The 24,774-nt window shown below is 37.5% G+C and overlaps 1 protein-coding gene across 10 annotated transcripts in view; it reads left to right on the top strand.

The window, feature by feature from the left end:
- Positions 1-24,774, top strand: part of LOC134211809 (uncharacterized) — a 105,744-nt gene that overhangs the window by 74,184 nt on the left and 6,786 nt on the right. For 6 of the 10 annotated variants that reach the window (XR_009979106.1, XM_062689075.1, XM_062689072.1 and 3 more), the window contains exon 8: positions 23,209-23,409. Coding sequence is in view for 9 of the 10 variants with exons in the window: in XM_062689075.1 (XP_062545059.1) it covers positions 23,209-23,409 (201 nt within the window). In the remaining variant the exon portion in view is untranslated. Of the gene's footprint in view, positions 1-16,525; positions 17,316-23,208; positions 23,410-24,774 lie in introns of those variants that run through there. The other 4 variants (XM_062689078.1, XM_062689077.1, XM_062689080.1 and 1 more) reach the window with 4 other exon arrangements.

The following is a 24,774-nucleotide window of genomic DNA, read 5'->3' as shown; positions in this document are numbered from 1 at the left end:
AAAAACATGAAGAGATCTAGGCAGCAATCATCGGATTTCGGGCTATCCGTGAGCGGGGGTGATCCCGCCGGACCTCACAGGAGCCCTCACCTCCAAAACGTCGGTTGCCATACACCCACCACGTGTGAAACGACAATATCGTAGGGGCTTGCCGGTCACCAGCCTATGAGCTCGCCACTGTATACGCCTTCCCGGGGTCTTGGTTTTCCCTGTCCATCTGACACTAGAGCTGACACCTGTCCTCTTGTCTTACGGGAACCGGTTTATCCGGGAGGCACCTTTTTAGCAGGTGAGCCCATCCCTGTTCGCCTTCGAGCATAGTGTGGATGCTCGAGATGTCTGTCGCGCAGATTTTTGATGGCCTTTCACCCTTGTAAAAAAAACACATACCATATGACCATATAGAGAACAGACGCTTGATCAGATTTGCGCCTCTAGAGAGGAGCAAACCAGATGTTCCTTGTCAGCATACGACCATAGTTCCCACCGTGATTGGTAACCCGTTGCTCGTAAGGTTGCTCGTATCCCGGCCGGCACTACGGGAAGGTAGGGATATGAGATGCTGGGTAAGAGCTAAGGACCGCGAAATGAGGTCTATTTTATTCCTGCAGATACGCGAAATACCAACGGTACGCGTTATCCAGCATTGTGTCATGTCATATCAATCTGTTAAAAACATGATGCTGGGTCATTAGGCCGAATGAAAAGTAGGAAGGGAATAGAGAAAAGTTAGAAGTGAGCAAAGAAAAATAATGTGTGAGAAGTGAGAAACGGCTAAAAGAAGTGAGAAGTATGTAAAGGAAAGTGTGAACCCGGGTAGACGATAATAGCTCATCAACAGTAAAACGTGATATTGATAACAAAACATGATATTAACTTGTTTGAAATAAGAGTAAAAATAACAAGCAAAAAGAACAAAAATTTGCACCGAAATATCACAAAAATATCAGGTTTTGCCATTCACAAGAACTCATAAATATCTTGAGCCATTGGTTTGTTTTTGTTAATAGCAAAACCTCATATTTTTACGATATTTCGGTGCAAATTTTTGTTATTTTATTTTTACTCTTATTTCAAACAAGTTAATATCATGTTTTGTTATCAATATCACGGCTTCTACCCGGTAAGTAAGAAGCAAAAATTGTGAAGTGAGAAGGAAGAAAGAAAAAGAAAGAAGAAGGAAGATAGAAGAAAACAAAAGGAAGAAAGAGAAGTGAAAAGGATAGAAGGCGAAAAAGGAAGAACGAAAAAGAATAAAGAGGAAAACTAACTTTTTATAGAAGGCCCAGAGACCCATAGTGTTATATACCGATCGACTCAGCTTGACAAGTTGAGGTGATGTCTGTGTGTATGTGCACAAAAGTTCTCAAAAAGTGTAGCTCATTTTTGAAGCACTTATCTTATCTGATTGCAACAAGTAGCATTCGGCGCAGAATCCTGTCTCATTATTTCCTGTTGAAAATTGGCCAGATTAAATTATGGCCAAAATACATTTTCTTTAGAAAAAAAAAGTCGAGTGGAAAGCACTTATCTTTAATCGATTCGGCGTGGAATCCTGTCATATTGTTTCATATTGAAAATTGGCCGAATCGGACTATGGGCTCAGAAGTTATGGCCAAAATACATTTTCGAGACGAGTGAAAAAATAAATAAATAAATAAATAAAAAGTAGCGTTCGAAGGGGGGTCCCGACCGATTGCTTTCTATTGAGAACTGACGGGATCAGAAGCTATGATCGAAATACATTTGTTTTCTCTTTGTCTGTCAACGAGCTCGGACCTAGTTGATCCATCTAGCTAAATACATTTTTTACGCAAGAGAGGCAAGTCTCGCCAACTTTTCAATTAGTTTTGCTCGCAACAAATTGTGTTAGGCTGATCGGAATCTTGGCTCGGAAGTTTTGGTCAATATACTTTTTTCTACAAAAAACAAACTTTTTATAAGCGGCCCGGAGACTATTTTTTTATTCGTAAAATGCATTAAATTGAAAATTCACTTATTTTTGGCACATTTAGTTCTAACTTATTTACTCACATAGGACGGAGAATCCTGTTTCATTATTTCCTATGAGAAATCAGATTATGGACTCAGCAGCTAAGGCAAAAATACAATTTTTTATATGCAAAATGCTTTTCAAAAACTCATTTTATGGGCATTTATCCTTAACCGATGTATTGCATCAAGTTGCTGCCCATTATTTTTTATTGAAAATGACGATAAAAGTTATAGCCGGAATATTAGGTATTAAAAACTAAATCATTTTTCGAGCATTGAAAATTTTCTCAAGTCACGTTCCTTTGGCACATAAATATTCCATAAAGGAGAGACGGAGCAACTTCAATGTTCATAGAAATGATCATTTTTTATTGCGTTTATTTATCTTAAATCTTTCAATAAGAATTCTTCATAACTCATGTTCAATTTGAATTCCGTGGATATAATTAAAACCTTGAAATCCAAAAATCGCTAGCTCGGATGATGGAATTTTGAAACCTTTTGTAGGACTAATTACACATACATCGGAGTAAGCGACTCAATTGGTGTGTGAGTTAGGAGATGACGAGTTCTGCTTTAATCAGAGCAATTCAAAGTATCAAGTTAGTTTCCGGCATAACCCACTTTTATCTACCACAAGCTTTTCATATGCAACCGAACATAGGATTTGAGCTAATTTTGTCCGTAGTTTATCGTTAATTATCGTATCGTTATAAATTTCAAATTAAAAAATTAAAAATTAAAAAATTAAATGAGTGAATTTGTATTAATTTATTTGAAATTCTCCAGAATGTTTTGCAAGACTTAAACGTGAGAATCTTTAAAATTTCTCCAGAAAAAAAATACTAATGAATTTCACTGAAGGAATAGTCTACATTTTGCCGTAAAACTGTTCCAGATTTCCCAACAAACAACGACAAGCTACAAATAAGTATCTAAGTTGAATTATTGTTTATTTCTAGAGTGCATTGAAAATAGGTCGTATGTGCAAAAGAGAGTCTCTCTTTGGATCTATTCTCTTTCAATTATTACAAAACTTTACATAAGTTTACTTCGAATTTCTCGGCAGATATCCAAAGACAATAGCTTTGTCTGTCATGCTGAAGTGGAAATGTTGCAAAACATGCAAAACTAGCCCATATATTAGCGAAAGAGAGCGTGACCAAAGAGAATCTCTCGTTTGCACATACGACCTATTCTCAAAGCAATCTAGATTTGTGATCTTCATAGTTGAATAAGATGGATCCTGAATAATTCGCTAGACAGGTTTCATTTCAGCATTTGATTCAACTAATATTCGACTTGGCCTATTTATTTATTTATTTACCACCTTTATTTGAAGTCGAACTAACGTTTTAGTTTTATCACATTTCAGCACTTTAGAGAAGTTTATCAATGTGCTGAAATAATAATTTTCTAAATTCTCTGTTCGACTATGATGTGATGCTCTAAAAGGGTGGCCGAATTGAGTTTGAGTAGTAGATTAATAAGCAAGCATTAGACATTCTTCTTAACTTTTATCCTTCTTAACCATTGGATTTCACCTTTGTCGGATCTATCGCACAGTGGAAGAAAACATTATAGGTAATAGGTTATGCTTTTTCCGTTTGAAAGAAAATCGCGATGGCTGGAATTGATGTTATAAAATTTATAGCTGTCAAAATAAAACTACAACTTGGAGCCCGCAACGCAGTGTTGTAAACAAAATAAAACTTGGTTTTATTTTTTCAAAATGCAAAAACAAAACAAACTAACATTTTTCGCGGTAGTTTTTACCTAGCATTCGAACATCAATGAGCTTGTCTATCATCTCAGACACACAAACACTATTAGTGTTCGATGGTTATGACTGGCTGAACAATGGTTGAAATAAAAATCTTCTACAGTTATTAACTCTGTAGTTTGACAGATTGACTTGTTGAATAAGAGTCCAATCATGATTCATATTCAGCCATACGATTATGTATGTTGGATGGCGCGGATGACAACGTTACCGGCTGATGATCAAATGTCAGCAGTTCGAGACCCGATTTAGAAAGATTTTAAAATTATTATATGAAAATAGCGAATTTCATCAACATACGTTCAATAAAGATCTTGATGATGTTACACTTAATACGTTATTATTTTCGAAATATTTACATGTAGCTGAATTAAGGCTTAGTAAAATGCTTATTAAAGATTTAACAAATCAGGTAATAAAGTTGTTTTCCAAAATAAGATGTTGTAGCTGTATAACTTCTCCAAAATTGTGTGAACAAAGCCTGAACAGAAGTTGCGGTAAGAAATAATACAGACATTATTCAACACAGTGCTGAATTGAATCATCACACTGATGTTAGTTAAACTAGTGAATGTTTGTTGGGTTCTCTAAAAAGTTCTTCCGTGTTGAGCAGGTAAGCTCTTCTGAGCATTTTAAAAAATCATTTAGAAAACTTTTCAGTATTTCCACTTGAAATTCATTGCAGATTCCATGATAAAAACGAACAGTGGGTAATGTCTGTGACATAACCGCTAAGTGGACGTAGGACTTGACTTGACCATGCCTTTAAGATACATAATATGTCCAAATTTCTCACATCAGCTATTTTGGATAAATAATCGGCGTTGCATACCATTCCTTGGCAAAATCTTCTCATCAAACCGACACAGAAATCAAATCTACCTCGAACAAGAATCATCAAAAACAATTAAGGAAGTATCTGTCCGGTCACGGAATATTAGCCTCAAGGGCCTCATACGCCTGTCACTGGCGAACAAAGCTCGTTTACTCTGCATCGAAGCATAGAACCGGTGTTAGGGCGCAATCGTTTATGTGAACATTTTTATTTTCGGTTAGTTACTGCAAATAAATTCTTTTTCGAGTCCCTACAATCAAGCAGGTATCTCAAGCATACCACATCGTTATATTGCTGCATGATTGAGTGTTTAATTTTGTCAAAATATCGAAAACAAAAGTGTGCATAAAAATTGCCTCGCCATAATAAAAAGGTGGTAGAGAATTAACACTGTTGTTTACAGTTTAGAACCAAATCCAGATGTCGCACATGTTGGGGTAGGGATTTCGTGCTCCACCTTCTCCCCCTGATTAGCCTCGACAGTGGCAACCTTCCCACTGAAGGACTGCCTGAAATAAGCCACAAGTTGGCCCAGCAGGGGATGTAGGGCCTCCTAATCCGTGCGATAGCGACTGAAGGAGAACATTATTTATAACTCTTAGAGCCTTGAAAAAGGCTGTTTGCTTCGGCTAAGTCCAAAAGGTAAGAAAACGATCTTTTCAAATAACCGCGAATTTCTAGTGGTGGTATAAAAAAGACTGAATGCTCTGCGTGCGAATGCACTTTTCTTTTATACCTTATTTTGAATCTTCTCTGCTTCCCAATTGGTGGGCCAATCAGCCAGTGTCTTGTATCCCGCTTCTTTGTAAGCCAAAGCGTCATCATCATCAACGCGTTCGAGAAGGACTTCTTCTTTTTTACGCTTGTTGCTCGCTGCTGGCGTCTACTTCCTAACAGGACTTTTCGCTTGATACAGGCCAATAAGCCGGGCAAGCGAGCTTAGAATTGCAGTTCAGGTGAGAAGTACATGTTCTTTTCTGAGACAACATTGTTAGTAGTAGATGGAAGGAAACACCCTGACATGGGTTTTCGGGTGATAAGATTTAGAATTGGTAACATGGGACGATCATTCAGTCACGTTCACTTTGTGTGCGAAAAATCGATTGATAGTTTATTAATGTTTGAGCTGTTTTTTTTAATCCAAATATCCAAATATTATGTGAGAGATTTGGACATCTTATGTTTTTTTTAGGCATGGTCAACCGAAGTCGCTATTTATGAAAATCACGCATAAAATTTTATCACTAGAATATTGGAGTACAATTTCTATCCCGAATGATATTGAAAGCTTTGATATTGATCTCTATTATTGGTTCTCTGAAGAACCGCATGTTTTTTGGACATACATGCTGCATCATGTGGCTTTTCTTCAGCCTGTCTCGGCTCATCACCGATGCCGGCCGGTCTCGGCTCGACTCTGCTGCTGCTGCCGGTATCTGCTCAGCATTGCTGCTTTGTCGGGTCTGTAAAAAGATATTTTAGTTACTAGATAAAGATTGTCGCTGTCGTCGCTGTCCGGAACATCTTTTGCTGTCGAGGATAGGGGAGCTAATCTAATCTTTATCTAGTAACTAAAATATCTTTTGGTCTGTAGGGTGGACTGCTTCGATGGTGTCGAGCCGAAAATGCGGTCGGTGCAGACTTCATTCCCTGGTGTGAGTGCTGTTCAATCGATGATGTGGTTGCTTCGCTTGTCCCGGTCAGAATGAAAGGAAAAAACCGCGTTGCGCTATTTTATGGCTTCTCGGCAGACCCAGCGGCTGCTCATTTGCTGGTGTCTGCACCAATCAGAACGTGGTAATGGAATGATGCAAGAATTATGCGGTACCCATATTTATAGGTTCCCTTGAGCTCAATGTTTTTCATTGAAAACAGTTTCATGCCTATTGAAACAAGTTTTTCGGGTCATATCAAGCATGGACATGAAAGGCATACTTGAAATCTGTCGATTGAGGGGCTTACCGCAGAAATTCGTCCACTGAGACGAACGCTATCAACGTTTAAAATCTTTCAACACAGCGTAACGCGGTCGATTTCAATATTTTGAAATGACACCCGGTACAGTAAAGAGAGACGTAAGTCCTACGTCAAAACTTTGGAGTGTCCACAGAAACTTCTTTGGAAGCTACACCCAACCGGCGGATGTTAGATTTTCTAACAATTCTGTATAAGAATCTACCAAAACCTGTATAAGAACTGGGCATATGCGAAATTGTTAGATTCTTATACAAGTATTGTATAAGAATCTAACAATTTTGTATGCTTTTCTAACAATATTTGTTTTAGAGCTTACATTTTTTGTATAAGAATCTAACAATTTCGCATATGCCCAGTTCTTATACAGGTTTTGTTAGATTCTTATACATAATTGTTAGACAATCTAACAATCACCGGTTGGGTGTACACAAGACATTGTTTAGAATTTGCACGGGGAATTATTTGAAATTTTTAAATTCTTGGAAGCTTTTTGGAATTTGTTCTAGAGAGTTGGAGAGTTCTTTGAAATTTCCGCGAGAAACCCTTCGGAATTTCCTCTGAACATTTTCCGGAAAGTCCCTGAGAAAATACCTAAATAGAAAATACTCATCGAAAATTCCGTGAGAATCCCTTCGTAATTTCCTCTGAACATTTTCCGGAAAGTCCCTGAGAAATACTTCTAAAGTCCTAGAAGAATATTTTCGGAATTTCCTCCACAAAGAAATCTTCTTCATTATTTCCACATTTCGGTGAAATTTCTTCAGAACTATTAATAGAAAATATTCGAAATTCTTATAGAATCTGTTGAAAACTCCTCCGAAATTTGTCCAAGATATTCACCGAAATTTTCACTGAAAATACTCCCGAATTACAACGGAAAATTATTCGAAAATTCTTGAGAATGTCTGTAGGAAATTCTTTGGATTTTCTTAGGAAATTGCTCAAAATTTGTAAGATTTTTTTTTAAATTTCCGGAATGTCTGCTTAATCTGGTAATATCAACGCACCCTCTGCACAGCGCAATTGAATATAAATGGAACACTCATCTGCAGTTCACATTTCATAGAGGAGGGATTGGGAATTGTCCTTGAAGTCATCATGTTGTGAACGCAGGAGTTTTAGTTATGAATACTACTACAGATACCGGAAATATGAGATTTTCTTGAAGTAATTTCTTCATCATCGGTCGTCTGGAAAGAGGCAGATAAAAGAATAGAGCCGCTTTCATTCGCCGGCCCTAAAAACATTAGTGATTATTCTTACAACAAACACAATATCTGCTATTCAACTTAACTAAAAACATATCCTCAATACTTAATAAAAGAGTAGCTGTATATATTATTCCATTATTGGTAATTATAAGTCCATATATACCTACTATTCAATCTATTCCAAATCGGATAAATTAATTCAGTTCTAACTAAAAGCTTATCCTCAACGCTGTCAATAGTCTCCACAGTATGAACCCGAAGGTTATAATTGTTTTATTCAATCCTACATCTGTTAATATTTAAACTCAATCCTAACTGCCCCGCAACCGCTATCACCACACCGCTGGCGCTGCCACGAGCACAGACGCCACGTGCCACCCGATGTTTATCACACCGCCTTGACGACATCTAGGATCTACAAGTATCCAACGATATAATAATTCTATTTAACAATGCGCCAACCGACAATAATAGTACGAAACTAGCATAATATTAACCCCCATCAACACTAAGCCAATACCGACGGACGCCCGCCAGAACTATACAACAACACCAGCGCGATAAACGCGTCTCCAACACACCAACCCCGCGCCAGCACCATCGAACAGTGCATCGCCCGACAGAACCAGTGAGCACGCAAACGAGCCACTTAGTAAAAGCGCCATATCTGCGGGAACGGCACCACAAAGAAAGACGCGGGATAACCATACCCAATGCAACAGTTCAGCAATCTACCGAATCGGGGAGGGAATTCACTACACTCTAACTTTAATCTACTCAGTGACTGAGTCGATGTTTTCTTTTTATTATTGTACCGAATTGCGCTAGTTTATCGATGATTTAATTGTTTGGGGTGATAAAGAATGATTATATCTTGCACCAGAATCAACAATCACGGTTGTAGCTTTTGAAACAATTGAGTTATTAACAAAATATAGAATCGATTAAGAGAAATCGATCAATACAGTTACGCCCCTATGAAACTAAGCGCGAGAAATGTATTGCCGACTCTTTTCTTCCCGCGGAAATTTTACTCAATTTTGCGTCAAATGCAGGACTACTTCTCTGCATTCTTATTCTTATTGGAATTACATCCCCCACTGGGACATTACCGCCTCGCTGCTTAGTGTTCATTCAGTACTTCCACAGTTATTAACTGCGAGGTTTCTAAGCCAAGTTACCATTTTTGCATTCGTATATCGTGAGGATAACACGATTATACTGTTATGCCCAGGGAAGTCGAGACAATTTCCAAACCGAAAATGCCTAGACCGGCACCGGGAACCAAACCCAGCCACCCTCAGCATGGTCTTGCTTCATAGCCGCGCATCTTACCGCAAGGCCAAGGAGGACCCCTTCTAACCGGCATCGATCTTGTATAATAGTACACGGTTCTGGAAATTACTTCATATCAAGTGTCACAAACGCACAGTATCGAACCTCGCCTTTTCTGCTTGGATCTATCTTGGCGGTCTTTACCACTGGGGTAATGGCGACAGGCCTTGCTGGGCAGTTGCACAATGTTTAAGATTCAGCTGTAATCTTCCTCAGCACAGCGACGACACAGGTTGTTAGAGTCTGGACCCTTACAGTCATGGGACCTAGGTCCAGATTATAAGCACCGATAGCACCTATCCACTGAAGCTGACTGGAGTATGCTTATTGGGCATACTGACCAGCCGCCTCCGCCTCAGGACCTTTTGAGCTTCTGCAACTTGTAACTTGAAATAGGCTACCTGCGTGCATAATGGTCCACCCTTTAGGCGTACAGAGGTCTTCCCCACCTCAGTACCGCATTGCGACTTAACGGCAGAGACGATGTCGTCTACATCCATGACCTCATCCAATTGTTTACACTGCAGGAGGTTTTGGGTCAGCTTCTTGTAAGCCGAATCACTCGCCTGCGCTCCATGTTTCAGCACCAAGATTTGTTCCCCGGTCTAGAACCACATTGATGCTTACGTTTTTGTGATACGGCCATTATCAGATGACTTTGGACCAAATTCATTGTATTCCCTTGTTAGTCCAAGGGCTCGTTCTGCTGAATCGTTTGTAACACTCGAAGTAAGGCATATTGTTTCCGCAGCCAAAAAATCATTTCCAGGCAATTGGATCTTCGTGCATGAAACTGCCATCAAATTCCAGAATTTTTAAAAATTTCATCATTCCAGAGAATTTAAAATACCAGCACAAAAAATATAGACATAAACATGCCGCATCAAAGTTTTACAATAAAGTTAAGACATCAAATAAACTGTAAAAATTAATCAATGGACGGGTTTCATCGAAATTTTTACCAATATACCGTTTTTTCGACGTTACCTATAAGAAAAATATTTTTTTTTCATAAAATACGCCAGGACATCTTTAGTAGAGTTATAAATATTATGGGCATCTTTAGAGTAAAATCAGCAGTGATTCAAATCGTTCGGGGCTGTCAGTTTGAATATGAATCTGAATCATGCACTTTCCCAGCAGTGGCTCAAGATTCATTTTTTTATAACAGTCGAGATTCAAAAGCTTAAAACTGTTATACCGCTCAGTTCTATTTTCTGCAGATTTGAACCACGAATGAATCACGAGATTCAAATATTTTTCAATTGTTTTGGTGCATGAATGCGTCATTTTATGTACGGATTAATCCACTTTGCATTTACCGCGCCTTCCTCAGCAGCAACATAATCATTTCATTTAAAGGAAAAACAATCGAACAAGAAAAGAACACTGCTGGGGAAGCATGTGAGTTTGTTCTATTTTGGCTCATATTCAAACTGAATCACTGCTGATTTCACTCTAAGAGTAGCTAGAGTAGTAGAGTTATAAATCGTATGGGAGTTAGGAAATGAAATTGAAACTGTAAAAATGCCATCTTCAACAGACATTATAGTTTTAAAAATTCGAACAGTTTCGTCGGGAAATTTATAACTGGAATACTGCTCAGTTGTATTTGTTGCACGAATTTGCAACAGAATCTACTCGAGTTTTATTTCGTTCAAAACAATATAAGATGACATCATCAGCTACAAAAAATACTATTTCATCGACATCATAACAGTTTGACATTTGAATTGGCCTCGGAAGATTATTTTTTCGTTTTACAGTATAAAACATGTGCAGCTTATAACTGCTACTGAAGATGCATTTCTTGTTCTATATCTTTTACAGTTATAAAATGTAAAACTTGGGAAATAAATATAACTATAACTGTAACATTACTAAAGATGCCCTAAGGGCCCTAAGGAAATGAAATTGAAACATTCAACAGATGTCGTAGTTTAAAAAATTCGAACAGAATGGAATACTGCTAAGTTGTATTTTTTTTCACGAATTTGCAACAGAATTTACTCGAGTTATATTTTGTTCAAAACAAAAGAAGTCACTTCATCAACTTCAAAAAAATCACACACACATACAGGGTTCAGCAATTGAAGTGCTACATTAGATTAAACTGATAAATTGATCATCAGAATTTCATTCAATTTCACAAGAAAACATATCACTTTTTGAAAGTTTACTGGTCAATTTAATCTTTTTCGTCCTTGAGCTTAACCATTCGTCACAAACGATGGAGGAACGCATCGTCCAAGGCCCGCAGGTGCTCTTGCGTTATTTTACCTGATGCCACCAGGACTTGCGCAAAAAAACATGATGTTTTAGATCAGACGTGGCCTCCAACATACTCCAGACATTGAAATTCATAGGGTTCAGGTCCGGCGAGCTTGCTGGCCGCTCCTAGCTCGAAATCAACTCTGAAAACCCGTTAGTTGGGATATCTTCACTTTTTGAGCCGGCATTCAATCCTGCCGTAAGTCCTAACTCCTGGTATCAAAATACATACATGCCCACGGTTCGACGACGTCTTGTAGAACTAGTTCCTAATACGTATTTTGTATTATATTATTTTTCCTCACTTATGTTGCAGTTTAATTGCCGGAATTACATACACACATAATTAACAGACATCACCTCAACTGAGTAGATTAATATATATCACAATGGGTCTCTGAGCCTTCTATCAAAAGTAAAGTTTTGTAGTAATCGTATAGCTTATACGTATACTTAGTATACGAGAAAGTCTAACAATACATTCAACGCAAACAAGTGTTATTTAATTAAAAAGCTTTGCGAAAAGCAACTTTGATATTACGATGAATGCTGTTCGGCTTCAGTTGCTTTAGATTTGGTTTAAGGCGCATTTCATACCGATTACCCAAACAATTACTTTTTGTTCGAATAAATCGGATATGATACCCCTGCTTAAGTGGAGATATTGATCCTCAGTCAGAGAAACCATGCCGTATTTTATTAACACTCTTTGTCATTTGTTCGTCTTAGGGGCAAGTCAGAGTAAACGCTACGCGCGATGCGACGCGACTCACGTAAAAGAAAAACAATCATTATCAACAGGCTGTCAAATTGCACTGTCGCGTCGCTCTGGCTTGCCACTTAGGTATATGATATAAGATCTTCACGATGCTATGAAGAATTGCCAATATGCTTACAATAAAAGCATATGCGCATGCGTGTACGAACTGAAAATAGCCCAGGTTTGTTTTTCCGCTGTTACCGTTGTTACTCGACGACTGGTCTATTCGTGAATTTAGTTTAAAAAAAAAGCAAATTTATCTCCCTGCGATAATGCCTTTCTCTATATAACCGTTTAATTTCGCCTCGGTGTGATACATACACCAAACATGTTCGCCTATCTTACGCCTTTATATTAACATAGTATCAGTATAGATGATGTTTTTTTGAAACCTGAATGGATCTTTTCGGACTTTTGGATATATTTTGCATTTTTTCTACTCGGCTTTCTTTGGATAAATAGTAATCATGTGACTGTTTAACCTCTTCTTTAATCAGATTTCTTAACATATTGGTGTTACAAAAGGATGAAAAAACTACCTTCTATGTGAAAAATTTGCTAATATTTTTGTCGGATTTTGTGCATGGACACACATACACATGGACAGATAGACATTTGCTCTTTTCGCCGGGCTGAGTCGATTGGGAGTAGGGAAGTATAGAGACTTGATGCCTTGGAAGACTTGAACACATAATGCAACGTACACACCAGTCAAGCAGTTTGACGAACATTGACTCCACCTCCAAGAAAACGCTTCGGTTGCTGCTTTGTTGGAACGTGTGTGAAGTTGTTCGAACAATCATTTGACAGTTGGCGGCACGGTTGGAAAAAATTAAAACGGTTTGATTTTGGTTTGAGTTGTCGGGGGTGGAGTCAAGGTTCGCCGAACATGTTTGAGCATTTGTAGTGAAGTTGCACAAAGCCCCATATATTTTTGATGGTTGGTGCTCAAGTTGGCGCTTCGGTCGTTCGTGAGTGATATTGTTGGTCAAATAAACTGATTGTTCTTGCCGCTGTTGGGAAAACTTCATGGATGTTTGAATAAACGGGAGGTGGAGTCAATGTTGGTTGAACTGCTTGACCGTGTGTACGTTCCATAAGAAATAAGACCATTTTTATTCACAGTGCGAAGCCATAATTTATTTAGATTTTTTTAAATTTCGAGGTTTATAAACCAATATGGGGGCAGTTAATTAATATGCAATATAAATCACTCGAAAAAACAGATATTGGAAGAAAATCATATAAAGGGGATGAACCCAAGCAGCACAGATGGACCGAAACTGGTTGCAGTAACTTGAATGTGACTGAATCTGGTCACATATGAGATGCAGAAATATTTGTAGAACATGGATGCTGCTAGGGAAGTTTCCTCAAATTCTAAGATAGCATGCACTGTCGAATTCCATAACAGCACATGTTCATAAATACGCTCACCAAGTTGGAAAACCAACAGGGGTTAGACAAAAAGGTTGGGATAGGTAAAATTTTGTGTAAGTTCAAATCAGCATAACTTTGCGTAGAATGATCCGACTTCAATGAAACCGGGACCTTCGGACACGAAAACTCTTCTAGTATACTGTCCCAATGCAAAACCTCAGATTGACCCTTGACCACCGCAGATGTTTCGGGTTTCCCGAGGGTATGTTAAAAATGCATTTTTTCTTTTTCTTGCCGTTTTATCTGACGTTTACTATCATCATGTTTTATACTTTCCCTGGAAACTAGAACTAATATTCTGACCAATGCTGGCTGCAGATCTAAAATCCGTTAGATATACGCAGAGATATGGCCATTTTCGTGAAAACGGTACGAACAAATGTAACTTTCGCAGAACACCCGGAACGTGTTACAAATTGGCCAGAGAGTCTTAAGAGCCCCGCACATAGGATACGTTTGCGTTGCGTTTGACACATTTCCCATGGGAAAACTGTCAAACGCAACGCAAACGTATGCTATGTGCGGGGCTCTTTACAGTCATCAAAATGTATCTTTAATAAAGATCCTGTATTTATCGTCTTGGGAAAACATTAATTTTGACACCCATACATGCATGGTTCCAGATGGTGCCAAAATCGGCCCCTCCTGGAAGGCCATTGGAACCTGCTATAAGGGTGGCAGTGGACACTATCATTCTGGAATTGTTTCTGTAATCATCGTCTCGCAAAACTATGAAGTTAGTTAATCATATTTGCATTATTCCGATCTGATATCACCTCATGATGTTCCCGGAACCGTTTTTTTTGCGGAAACGGCCATATCTCTGCTTAGTTTTGATGGATTCTCGATCTACAGCCACCATTGGTCGGCATATTAGTTCTAGTTCTAGTAATCATAAAACATGATGAAAGTGAACGTCACATAAAATGACAAGCAGTGGAAAAATGCAATATTGTAGATCCAGTTGAAAACCGAACTGAGCTCTCGTGACAATCGCATTTTCTCCAATTTCCGAATGTCTCAACTGCATCGCGAGTGGTGCGCATGATGGCGCACGGCTATGGCATAGATGCGCACTACTCGCGATTCAGTTGCAACATCCGGAAACGGGAGAAAATGCGATTGTCGCGAGAGCTCAGTTCGGTTTTCAACTGGATCTACAATACCAATACTGGAGGTATTAGTAGATCCACAAAAGAAAATATATTTTTTTAAATTGATAATTATGGGAAATTTACAGCTTTAATATCTTAGTCAATAGATAAACTAGTGATGCTAGATGCTAGCAAAAATGAGATAGATGTCATTAAACATCAACAATTACCAAAATTTAATAATATAATTTAATATTTAATATTGCTTGCACCACTATGGGTACACTGTTCCTTTAGTGGCGGTAAAAATTAATTTTGGTTCCCATAGTGGTGCTATCCATTGGTTTCTTATGAGACTCGCCACTATTTGTACAGTTGCACTACTATAGGTGCAAGGGAGTCAATTTTGTTAAGGAAAATCATTGTTTTCAATAATTTTTCAAGTGAAATCCTAAGATAAGTTGCATTCAACAGGATATTTGAAGCACGACGCATCAACTGAAACCATCGTAAAGTGTATAAATATGATAAATCTCATTAAAACCCCACTACCTCCACTAATGGTGCTACCTCAACTAAGGGTACGGTTACCCTACTCATTCAATTCTAGCAGAAATTCAAGGGAGAGATATCGAGAAAAAAAAGCATTGAGATGTAGAAAATCGACTGTAATAACTTTGTCGGATAAACTTAGTTTCATTGAAAAAACTTAATAATTACATAACTTTTATTTGTACCATGGTTTGAACTACACCGTTCATTGTTTGAACTAAATTCGTACCATGGTTTGAATTACTGGCAGCAGCAGCAAATATAATACTAATTACATGCATGAAACGCTGAGGAAGCCTATAGAAAAGCAAATTTGTTTTGCTCTTCATCTTCTCGCATTAGATTAGTAACTCGAAACGTGTGAAAATCGTCTGAATTATCGATATGAAAATTGCGATTTATTCATATTGGAAATGTAAACAAATACTCCAGCTAGGCGCATGCAGCGCTCCCAGCGGACAGCAGTAGAACATGACTGCACCACGGTACATTTTAGTTCAAACCATGGTCAGTTTTTACCTTGTATAAATGTTATTATGTTGACTATATAAAACTGTTTCTCAATTGCACGACAATGTCAATCCATTACAGATAAAAATGGCTTTCTTTTGATATATTGATCTCACTCCTCATGAAATACGTCCTTTACGAGTTTTTTTTTTTAAATGTGCCACTGGAAGCGGGAATTCAGCGCAAATTTAGGACGTTTTTAAATCGCTCCATTTTAGCACCTCAGCTTTATGTACGAACGTTTAAATGAATTCTATCTCTTCCAATATACCTTAATATGCCATTCATACTGTTTTAGGTTCATTTCCTGCCAATGAGATTAAATTTCCACTGATTTCAAAATGGTTCAAACCATGATACGCTTTTCACTAGTTCGAACCATGATTGGATTCTCTAATAGAACACTAAATTGAAAAGTAGGCGAAGTTCCAGTTGGAATGTAGAGCCATAGAAAGAAATGTTAGGAAAAACCCTTTTCTTGTGCATAATAATATTATTTTGATCATAACATTTGAGCCCATAGTCCGATTCGGCCATACTAAACAGTCCTTTTTTTTCTGAAAATCGACCACAATATTCTTTGATAGATTTCCAAAAGACCCTGCTAATCATATGAAAAAAAAACCTTCAGGTTAAAAATTTTAAAATAAATCTTCGATCGGTACACCGTTACAAGAAAAGCTCCCCGCTCATATTATATATGGTTCTCTCTTCTTAGGCTAGAAATAACTTTTCAACTGCAACTTGTGAGCTCAGTATATTTTTGATTTTCTTTGCTACGTCTCTTATTTCGACTTTATAGTTCGTCAAAAATATTACCAGCTGAATTTTGTGCGTTTTTCTATTGAAGAAATTTGAAGAAAATACCGTATTTGATATAAGACCAATTGTTTTATCTCGCTTAACTGACGTATGTCCCGGAAGAATTGAAGTCCCACCAGAACTGCAATGGAATGAAGGGAAAACAGGAACGAATATAATTTACAGTCATTACGCAGGTCATAGTTGTAGGTTGACCGTAATGGAAGTGAAAATACGTCTCAACTGGTGTATGTACATGAGACAAATTTGAATATTCTCAACATTGTTATTGTGGTCGCATTTCTGTCACAAAACTCATGGCCGAAAAGTGTGGGAACGACATTGATGATAGCCGAAAACGTGTTTCAATGGAGCGTGTTTTGTGACGAGAAATTTTGTGTGATGAATTATCTGAAACAAATGAATAATACAAATGTTTATAAAAGTAATATAGTGAAGTGAAGTTGGAGTATAGAGAGGTGCATCATTTTTTTAAAACTTGTTACACAGTTGAATACAATAATGTAGATTTTTTTTTGCAAAAGACATTTATTCGAATGTGAAAAATACTTTTGGTGTCCAGAATTAGGCAAACGTTTAGAAAAAACTACTGCCGGAAATCAGTAATAAAACAAAATCAGTGAAAATGTCGTGGTACCAGGAAGAAGAAGATGAAGACTATCTTCTATATTCACCTGCTTTATTAGCTCGGAGGGCCTCTGAAAGCTGGATTGATACCCCTCCCGTAGAGGTAAAATACATACATTTCATCCTTATTTAACTAGACTTGATAGGCGTAGATTTCAAAAAAGGATCTGTGACTCAGTCCCCGGCTAGTGCTGTGTTTGTCCCTGTGTGAGGGGTTGACGAGTTGGATGGCAATAATGATTTACTTGCTTTGAGCGTTCTTTTCTTATAACAGCACAGTAGAAGCAAACTTTCAGGAACAAGTAGGGGAAGTGTACCGGTTTTGTGCCTGATTTGGCCAACCCTGAAAAATGCATGTTTTCCAAAAACTATCGGTCTGTTTCCACAGCGAAGAAGCATAAGTGATATATCTCCTGTTACGGCTAATAAAACCCACGGAAATTGCTTTACTTTCGGAGTTATGCAAGCAACTGGCAAAATTAGGAACATTGCCAAAACTGGTACAGTTACCCTAGGTGTGGCGAAATTAAACAACTTCATCAAAAAATATTAAGGACACTCCTGACGGAATCCAAACTTCAAAGTACTCGCATTTTCAAGGGCACACCACTCGACAAGGAAGCAACGCACAACTGTCATTTTTATTATTTTAGCTTTGGTGCGTTGCAGCATGCGTGAAATAATAAAAATGACAGTTGTACGCTACTTCCTTATCGAGTGGTGTGCCCCTGAAAACGCGAGCACTTTGAAACCTGGATTCCGTGAGGAGTGACCTTAAGGATGCGTATTACCGAACGAACACCTCTCTGCATAACTGGTACCAAATATTTCATCGATGCCTTTAGCCATATTAATTTCTTGCAGTTAGAGTAGAGTGGGGCAAGAGTGCACGTGGGGTAAGAGTACGTTTTCGATTTTTTGAAGTAATAAAAAAAGATAAACTAGCAGCACTGCATCAGTTTCACAGGTATTCTGGCCAATTATTATCATGTGTAATTGTAAACGATTTGAATAAACAACAAGGGAGATATGGAGTTAGATAACTTTTTGGTCATTTTGCTAAAAATAATTTGATTTCCGCAACTATTATTTCATTACCATATATACGTTCATTCAGGTGAACATTATAACATTTCAATAACCTATTGTATAGAGTACTTTATGATACAGAACACCAATCCGGTTGGTTTTCCAAGAAGTCAAAACCATTACTTGAATAATTTTTGGGACTGTGGGGTGAAAGTACGCAGGAACCGGTGGGGCAAGAGTACGCATATGAATCTTCAAGTTATGATGTCAAACCCGTATCTCCGGCCGAAATAAGACTTCTTCCAAAGCGTAAAGATCCACAACTAAGAAAAAAGGGACAGAATTCGAAATTATCACAAGTTTTTAGGATAAGTTGAAGTAATTCGGTGTTAGAAAGGAATAATTCCTTTCTACACTGAAGCGAACAAAGCACTGAAGCGAAATAATGAAATTGTATTAGGACTTGTTGTACACCTAAACATAGTACGAAAACACAATTTCATCTAAATGATAATTTCATTTAATCAAAAGAAACATTCATAAATTACGCAACGTTTAGCTGGGAGGGGTTGCGAGATGTGTGACGATCCATATAATTTTTAGAGGATTCATACAAATAGTGTCAGATAGGGGGGTGATGAAATCTCCAAACTTTACGTTACGTGATTGGTGGACTTTCTTTAAGGGAAATGCCTTTGTATACGCCACGCGAAACCTGATATATATTTTTACCTCTGTAGTTTTTTGTATATATCAAAAACAATGGTTTTTCGTATGAAAGTGCACATTTTTAGGACCCCCTCCCCCTTTAAGAGTTACGTAATCTTTAAACATTCGGTAATATATGCTCATTAAACATCAATTAAATGTTATTAACTCTTATTTGTGTTAATATATACCTAAAGCACCTGATTGGATAAATGCGTACTCTTACCCCACCCGATGCGCACTTTTACCCCACCGGTGAGGTAAGAGTGCGTTTTTCACTTCTCTTGGAATAAGGGTTCTACTAAAACGAATTTCAATAGTTTCAATATTTTTTCCAGTGGGTAACATAAAGGAAGAGTATATGAATCATCGACACTGATTTGATATGCAGAAGCTTGCTTCATAAGGGCCACATGATCGATTGAAAACTAAGTGCGTACTCTTGCCCCACTCTACTCTAAGGAACAGGCAGGAGTTCGCTAAAAGAGATTATACACTATAGAGAAAAGTTGCCGCTGTCGTCGCAGTCCAGAACATCTTATGCTGGCTGGGATAGAGAATATGAAAAAATGCTTCAGCAGACAGCAGAACAAAGGTAACCGAAGCGACAATCTTTCTCTATAGTTTCCCTATATCTTGTTTGCTACTACGCCCTCCAAATATTTTTTCTATTAATGTTTTCATTTTCTAGAAATTAAACCGTGACTTATTTTTCTAGAAAAAATATGCATTTGGGTTTTTTCAAAACGACGAATAATTGTAAAACGACTTTTATGAATAAGTGTATAGAAACTTTTCCATTTTAAGCCTAGTAAGCTGCTCAGGCGGAAAGGGTTCACGAATAATTTGATCAAATTACCTAGGGCAACTGTATCAGTTTTGGCCATGTTCCTAATTGGGCCAGTTCCTCGCATAACTCCAAAGATATAACAATTTCCGAGATTTTTATTAGCTCTAACAGGAGATATATCCCTTATGCTTCTTCGCTGTTAAAAGTTACATATAGTTTTTGGAAAATTTGCATTTTTTAGAGTACACCACATTAGACACCAAGCTGGCCAAAACCAGAACACTTACCCTAAGTAAATTTGACAGCTGATCAAGAATGAGAGAAATCAATACAATAATTTCAAAACGACTTATCTGCTTTTGTAAACAAAGATTCAAACGTCGATTTGACGAGCACTCCCACGCAAACCAACACCACCAACAGGTAGTTCAAGCGTTCACCTGCCCATTGATGGTACTGTACATTTAAGTGTACATTTTATGTACTTCTCCTTGCGGAATAATGGGACGGAATATTTTTTCCGTAAGGAAAAGTGACAGCCTTATTTACTTTACATAGCAGGAGTTATTAGCGTTACGAAATTTTCTAGCTCCGTAATTCTCAAAGAATTTAGTAGAGGAATCATTCCTTGACCATTCCATGTTCTATTTTCTGTGCATTACACTTTAAATATAAAAAAATCAGAAGGGTTGTGTGCAAGACACGACCGCCCGACGTAAACTACGAAAAACCTTTTGGTGCAATGATAATAACCAATTAGTGGATGAATGTCTGTATACTATGAGTTAGTTACGAATCGAAATTCATGTTTCCACTAAAGAGGTGTACAACACAACATTAGCTGATAATAGGCGACTCACTAATTCCTCAACATAAAATGTTTTATGGAAAAATGCTAAAATTTCGCATTAGTTAAATTTGTCATGCTATTATACTGTCGATTTAATTCGACAAGCAAACCTCCACATATGAAACAATTTAAATCTCCTACCTCGAGTTGAAGGCCCTTCTCCAGCATCCCAACCAATGTTTGGGAATGCTTTTCGTTTATAGCCTATTCAGATTGGGCTATTTATGACTTTGTTAAGTGAGAGGGTATCCAATTATTACGAGGTGTTCAGACTGCAGCAAGATAATATATCTTGACATTTCCATGTTTCCTCATTTGCACGCTAATACAGGGTTGAATTTAAGGAGAGTTTTAAAATTTAATTTGCGAAATCAAGCATTTGTGTGGCGACAATCGAACATTTTTTCTGAACAAAGTTTCTACAAAAAAAAAAAATATAAAAAAAATATGAAATGGGATTTTTGAAGAATATTTGAAGCTCTCATTAAGGATAATGAGCGAAGCTACATTCATTAGTTGGGTGCGCCGTTCTTCGGGGAATCAGACTATTCCTCAATTTATTTTCAAGTTTAAAAAGTATTTTGATTCTGTACTATGATCGAACGGAGATTTGATAGAAAAATTTAGATACTTTTGGGAATTCTCACAAATAAATAAAAAAAGGACGATTGGACCAGTATCTCCATGTATGAAGGGCAACTCAGCCATTTAATTTTTTTTTCAAAAATGGAAACTGAACCATTGCGTTCTACTCGACAATCAATGATACAGCTTCTAACAAAATCGAATCGTGTGAATGTGATATAATTTAAACTGGATTTTGGATGAATTAATGCATTACCAATCCATGTTTTATTTAAGGTTATTTTACTTTATATATACATCTAATTCAAATCGTACAGTTGTCCCACGTGAAAAATGTTGAAATCCAAAGTATATTTTCTAAGCCATTCAAGGAGCAGAATTGAAACAATTTATGAAATCATGTTTATTCATCAAATATATTCGTTTTACAACCATTCCTACGTTTTAAATTGTCTTCCGCATTGGCCCTTGAACTTTGAAAATTTATTCGATTTGTTCTGTTAAATCTAGGTTTAAGTTAAATACTTCATGTTAATTCTAGAGAGCATCTGTTTTTTAAACAATTCATGTTGAATAAGTGGAGAATAAATAATTATCATCATTATTTTTCATCATATACCACAAAACCATCACAATCCGAGTTATTCTTCAGCGCTCAGAAGATTTCCATCTACCATGCATTCGACCCTGCTGCGACAGAAAGAGCATGACTGTCAACTACGAAACGAAATGAAAACAGAGAGAATTTTCTCTCTGGCAAAGAGAGCGTGACGCTTGTCAGTTTTGTTTTGTTGAATTTCTCCCTGCATCCCAGTTAGAACGAAAGCTCTCTCGTAATAATTGTTCGTAATAAATTCTTTTTAGCGGGTATCTTTTGACAGCGCAAAATGTATGGAATATTACGTAAATAATGACATCATAAAGCGTATTTACCCTGAAACGCTAATTATTATGTCATTAATGGCGTAATCTGAATAGGCTATTAGCCGCTTTTGTTCTCGCCTGATAACACCGCGCTCGCTCCGCATCGGTCCTCGGTTGCTTCGATGGATTTCCCGTCTGCTGGTCAGCCACGCGCTTTTTATAATCGCGAATGTATTTATTTGTCAAGTGTTTTGACATGGTTCACTCCGATTCTCAATAACTACTATTACTAAATGATCAATTAGTGAAAAATTTCACACTATGGACCCTATCCTATGTTTTCGAAAAGGTATTCCTAAAACACAATTGGAATTTGTAGAGATCGTTGCTATACACAAATGATGCCTGTGATAGAGAATGATATTGAAATTAAACGATGAATCATAGGGTGGCCGTCATCGTTAGCAGCAGCACCCAGCACCAAAGAGATACGTCTCATTTCTATAGATCCCCCAGACTTAAGGAAAGGCCTCCCGGAATCCAAATTTGAAACTACACTCGCGTTTTCAAGGGAACATAACTCAGTACCCTAGCAACGTACAACTGTTATTTTTATCATTCCAGCTTTGCTGCACCGCAGAATGCGTGAAAAAATGACAGATGTGCGTTGCTTTCGAATTGAGCTCTTCGAACTGAGCACGAGTAGATTGAAATTTGGATTCCGGAAGACTTGTCCTTAACAGATTCGTCATGGAATGCGGGGAGTTGTGTGGGATGCCTGGAAAAGCGGAACATCTGAGCCATCTGGTCACTTTAATTTAAAGCATTAGAAAATTTAAAAATATATATATATGTATAGGAAGTATTGAACTATCTATGAAACAATGAATTTACTTTTCAGGAATAAGCCTTATTTCTCAAACTTACTTATGCATGAAATACTAAACCACAAATACTGTGACTAAACTGAATCGCTTAGCTACTGTAAAAATAAATATTTCTTGATGTTATACACTGGGAGTTGTGAAACGACGAATATTTTATTTTACATTTGGGCAGCGAAAGAAAAAAAAAACTTTTGACAGGCTTGGTCTTCAAGTAATCTAATTGATATCGCAAACCTATCTTCCCTAGAGTTTTTAAGTCCTAATTCTATCCTTGATTTTTTAGTCCATTCCTGTGAATACGACTCTGCAGCGAAAAAAATCATTACCCGATGTTCAGCAGCTTCCGTTCGCTACTAATGTGATGAGCAGAGAAGAAGTCTCAATGCTTGGATCTGCCAGAAGGGAGGAAGTGAGGCGGCAGATAGATGAGTCAGAACGTTTGAAGGCTAACCCGTTGTTATATCTAGTCAGTCCAAAAGTGAAGGTAAGCATTGCTAATGGTAATAGTAATCTAATTGCCCCTACATTCTTCAAAATCTTTTTGTTTTCGTCCTGTTTATTTAAGGCTCACTCACCATTCAGTTTTATAGAATCGATATCACCTAATACTGCTTAGTACTAGAGCCCTACCCATTTTTATTATCCATCCATTTAATCCAGGTCTAAGTTGAAGAAACACTGATTTGTACCTAGGGGGAATAACGGCTTTGGCAGGTTTTGTTCTATTATTGGCAGGGGGTTTTTTATGACTGACTAGGCTCAAATTTGGCCTAAGCATTCTTTGCATATCAAAGAATATTGTGGCCAAATTTCATAAAATTTGGTCGACAGAAACCCCCTGCCAATAATAGAACAAAACCTGCCAAAGCCGTCTTTCCCTCTGTATATATGTCATATTTGTACCTTCTATCTCATCCGCTTTGACCGCCGTCGTTTGTTCGTTATCTCGTTGTAGTCGGACGATAAATAAAATGCGTTGTTTTCGATTTCAGTCCTCTCGTCGTCGTTTCGTTGTATAGTTCTTCTATTGTGGGATCATTAATAGTTGGAGGCGATGATGGCATTTGATTATTGTTTATCAGCGAGAAGTTGGCCTGACTAAATATCTCGTCATTTGAAGAAATTAATGACGTTGCAGTTGTCTTGCTCGATTCTTTTCTTGGGTGCGATTACTGTATGTTACAATGGTATTGTGGTTAAGGGTCGTACACTTATTACGTAAGCAAATTTTCTGGATTTTTCGACCCCCCTCTCCCCATGTAAGATTTTTTTCATATATGAATTTGTATACAAATGAATTTGTATTTATATGGAGCGTAAGATATTGACCAACCCCCCTCCCCCTATAAGTGCTAACGTAATATGTGTACAGCCCCTTACCAATAACAATAAAAAAAATCATCCGCAGCACTGATAAACTTTTCAAAATCCTGGGCAAATAATGCTTCCATGGTTCATTCCGGATAACATCCTCATACTTGATCTTCAATTGATCCTCTACAAAGTGTTTCACTTTCCAACATCGAGAAGAATTGTAAGCACACTATAGTTACATATTCTATAAAACCGACCACTAGTGTAATTTCCGACTGCTAATTATTTTAAGTATGCAACAAAGTTCCCGTTTGTTTTTAGTTGAAATTCAACTTTATTATGAAAATATGGGTGAAAAAGAATTGATCAAAGTATCGTCCATCGCTCGCCACACTCTTTTTCCATCTTTTCTGGCAGAGCTTAGTACCATGACGATGAAACTGTTTGTCAAAGGACAGACAAATCGAGGGATTTATCGATGATTTGATATGATTTGTCTGGTGATCATCTGCATGTGTTATCAAACGGAACAAAT

The sequence above is a fragment of the Armigeres subalbatus genome, chromosome 2 (genome assembly GCF_024139115.2).
Source record: "Armigeres subalbatus isolate Guangzhou_Male chromosome 2, GZ_Asu_2, whole genome shotgun sequence".
Classification (NCBI taxonomy): domain Eukaryota; kingdom Metazoa; phylum Arthropoda; class Insecta; order Diptera; family Culicidae; genus Armigeres; species Armigeres subalbatus.
Note: the sequence above shows the minus strand (reverse complement) of the source record. Positions and strands in the feature narration are given on the sequence as shown.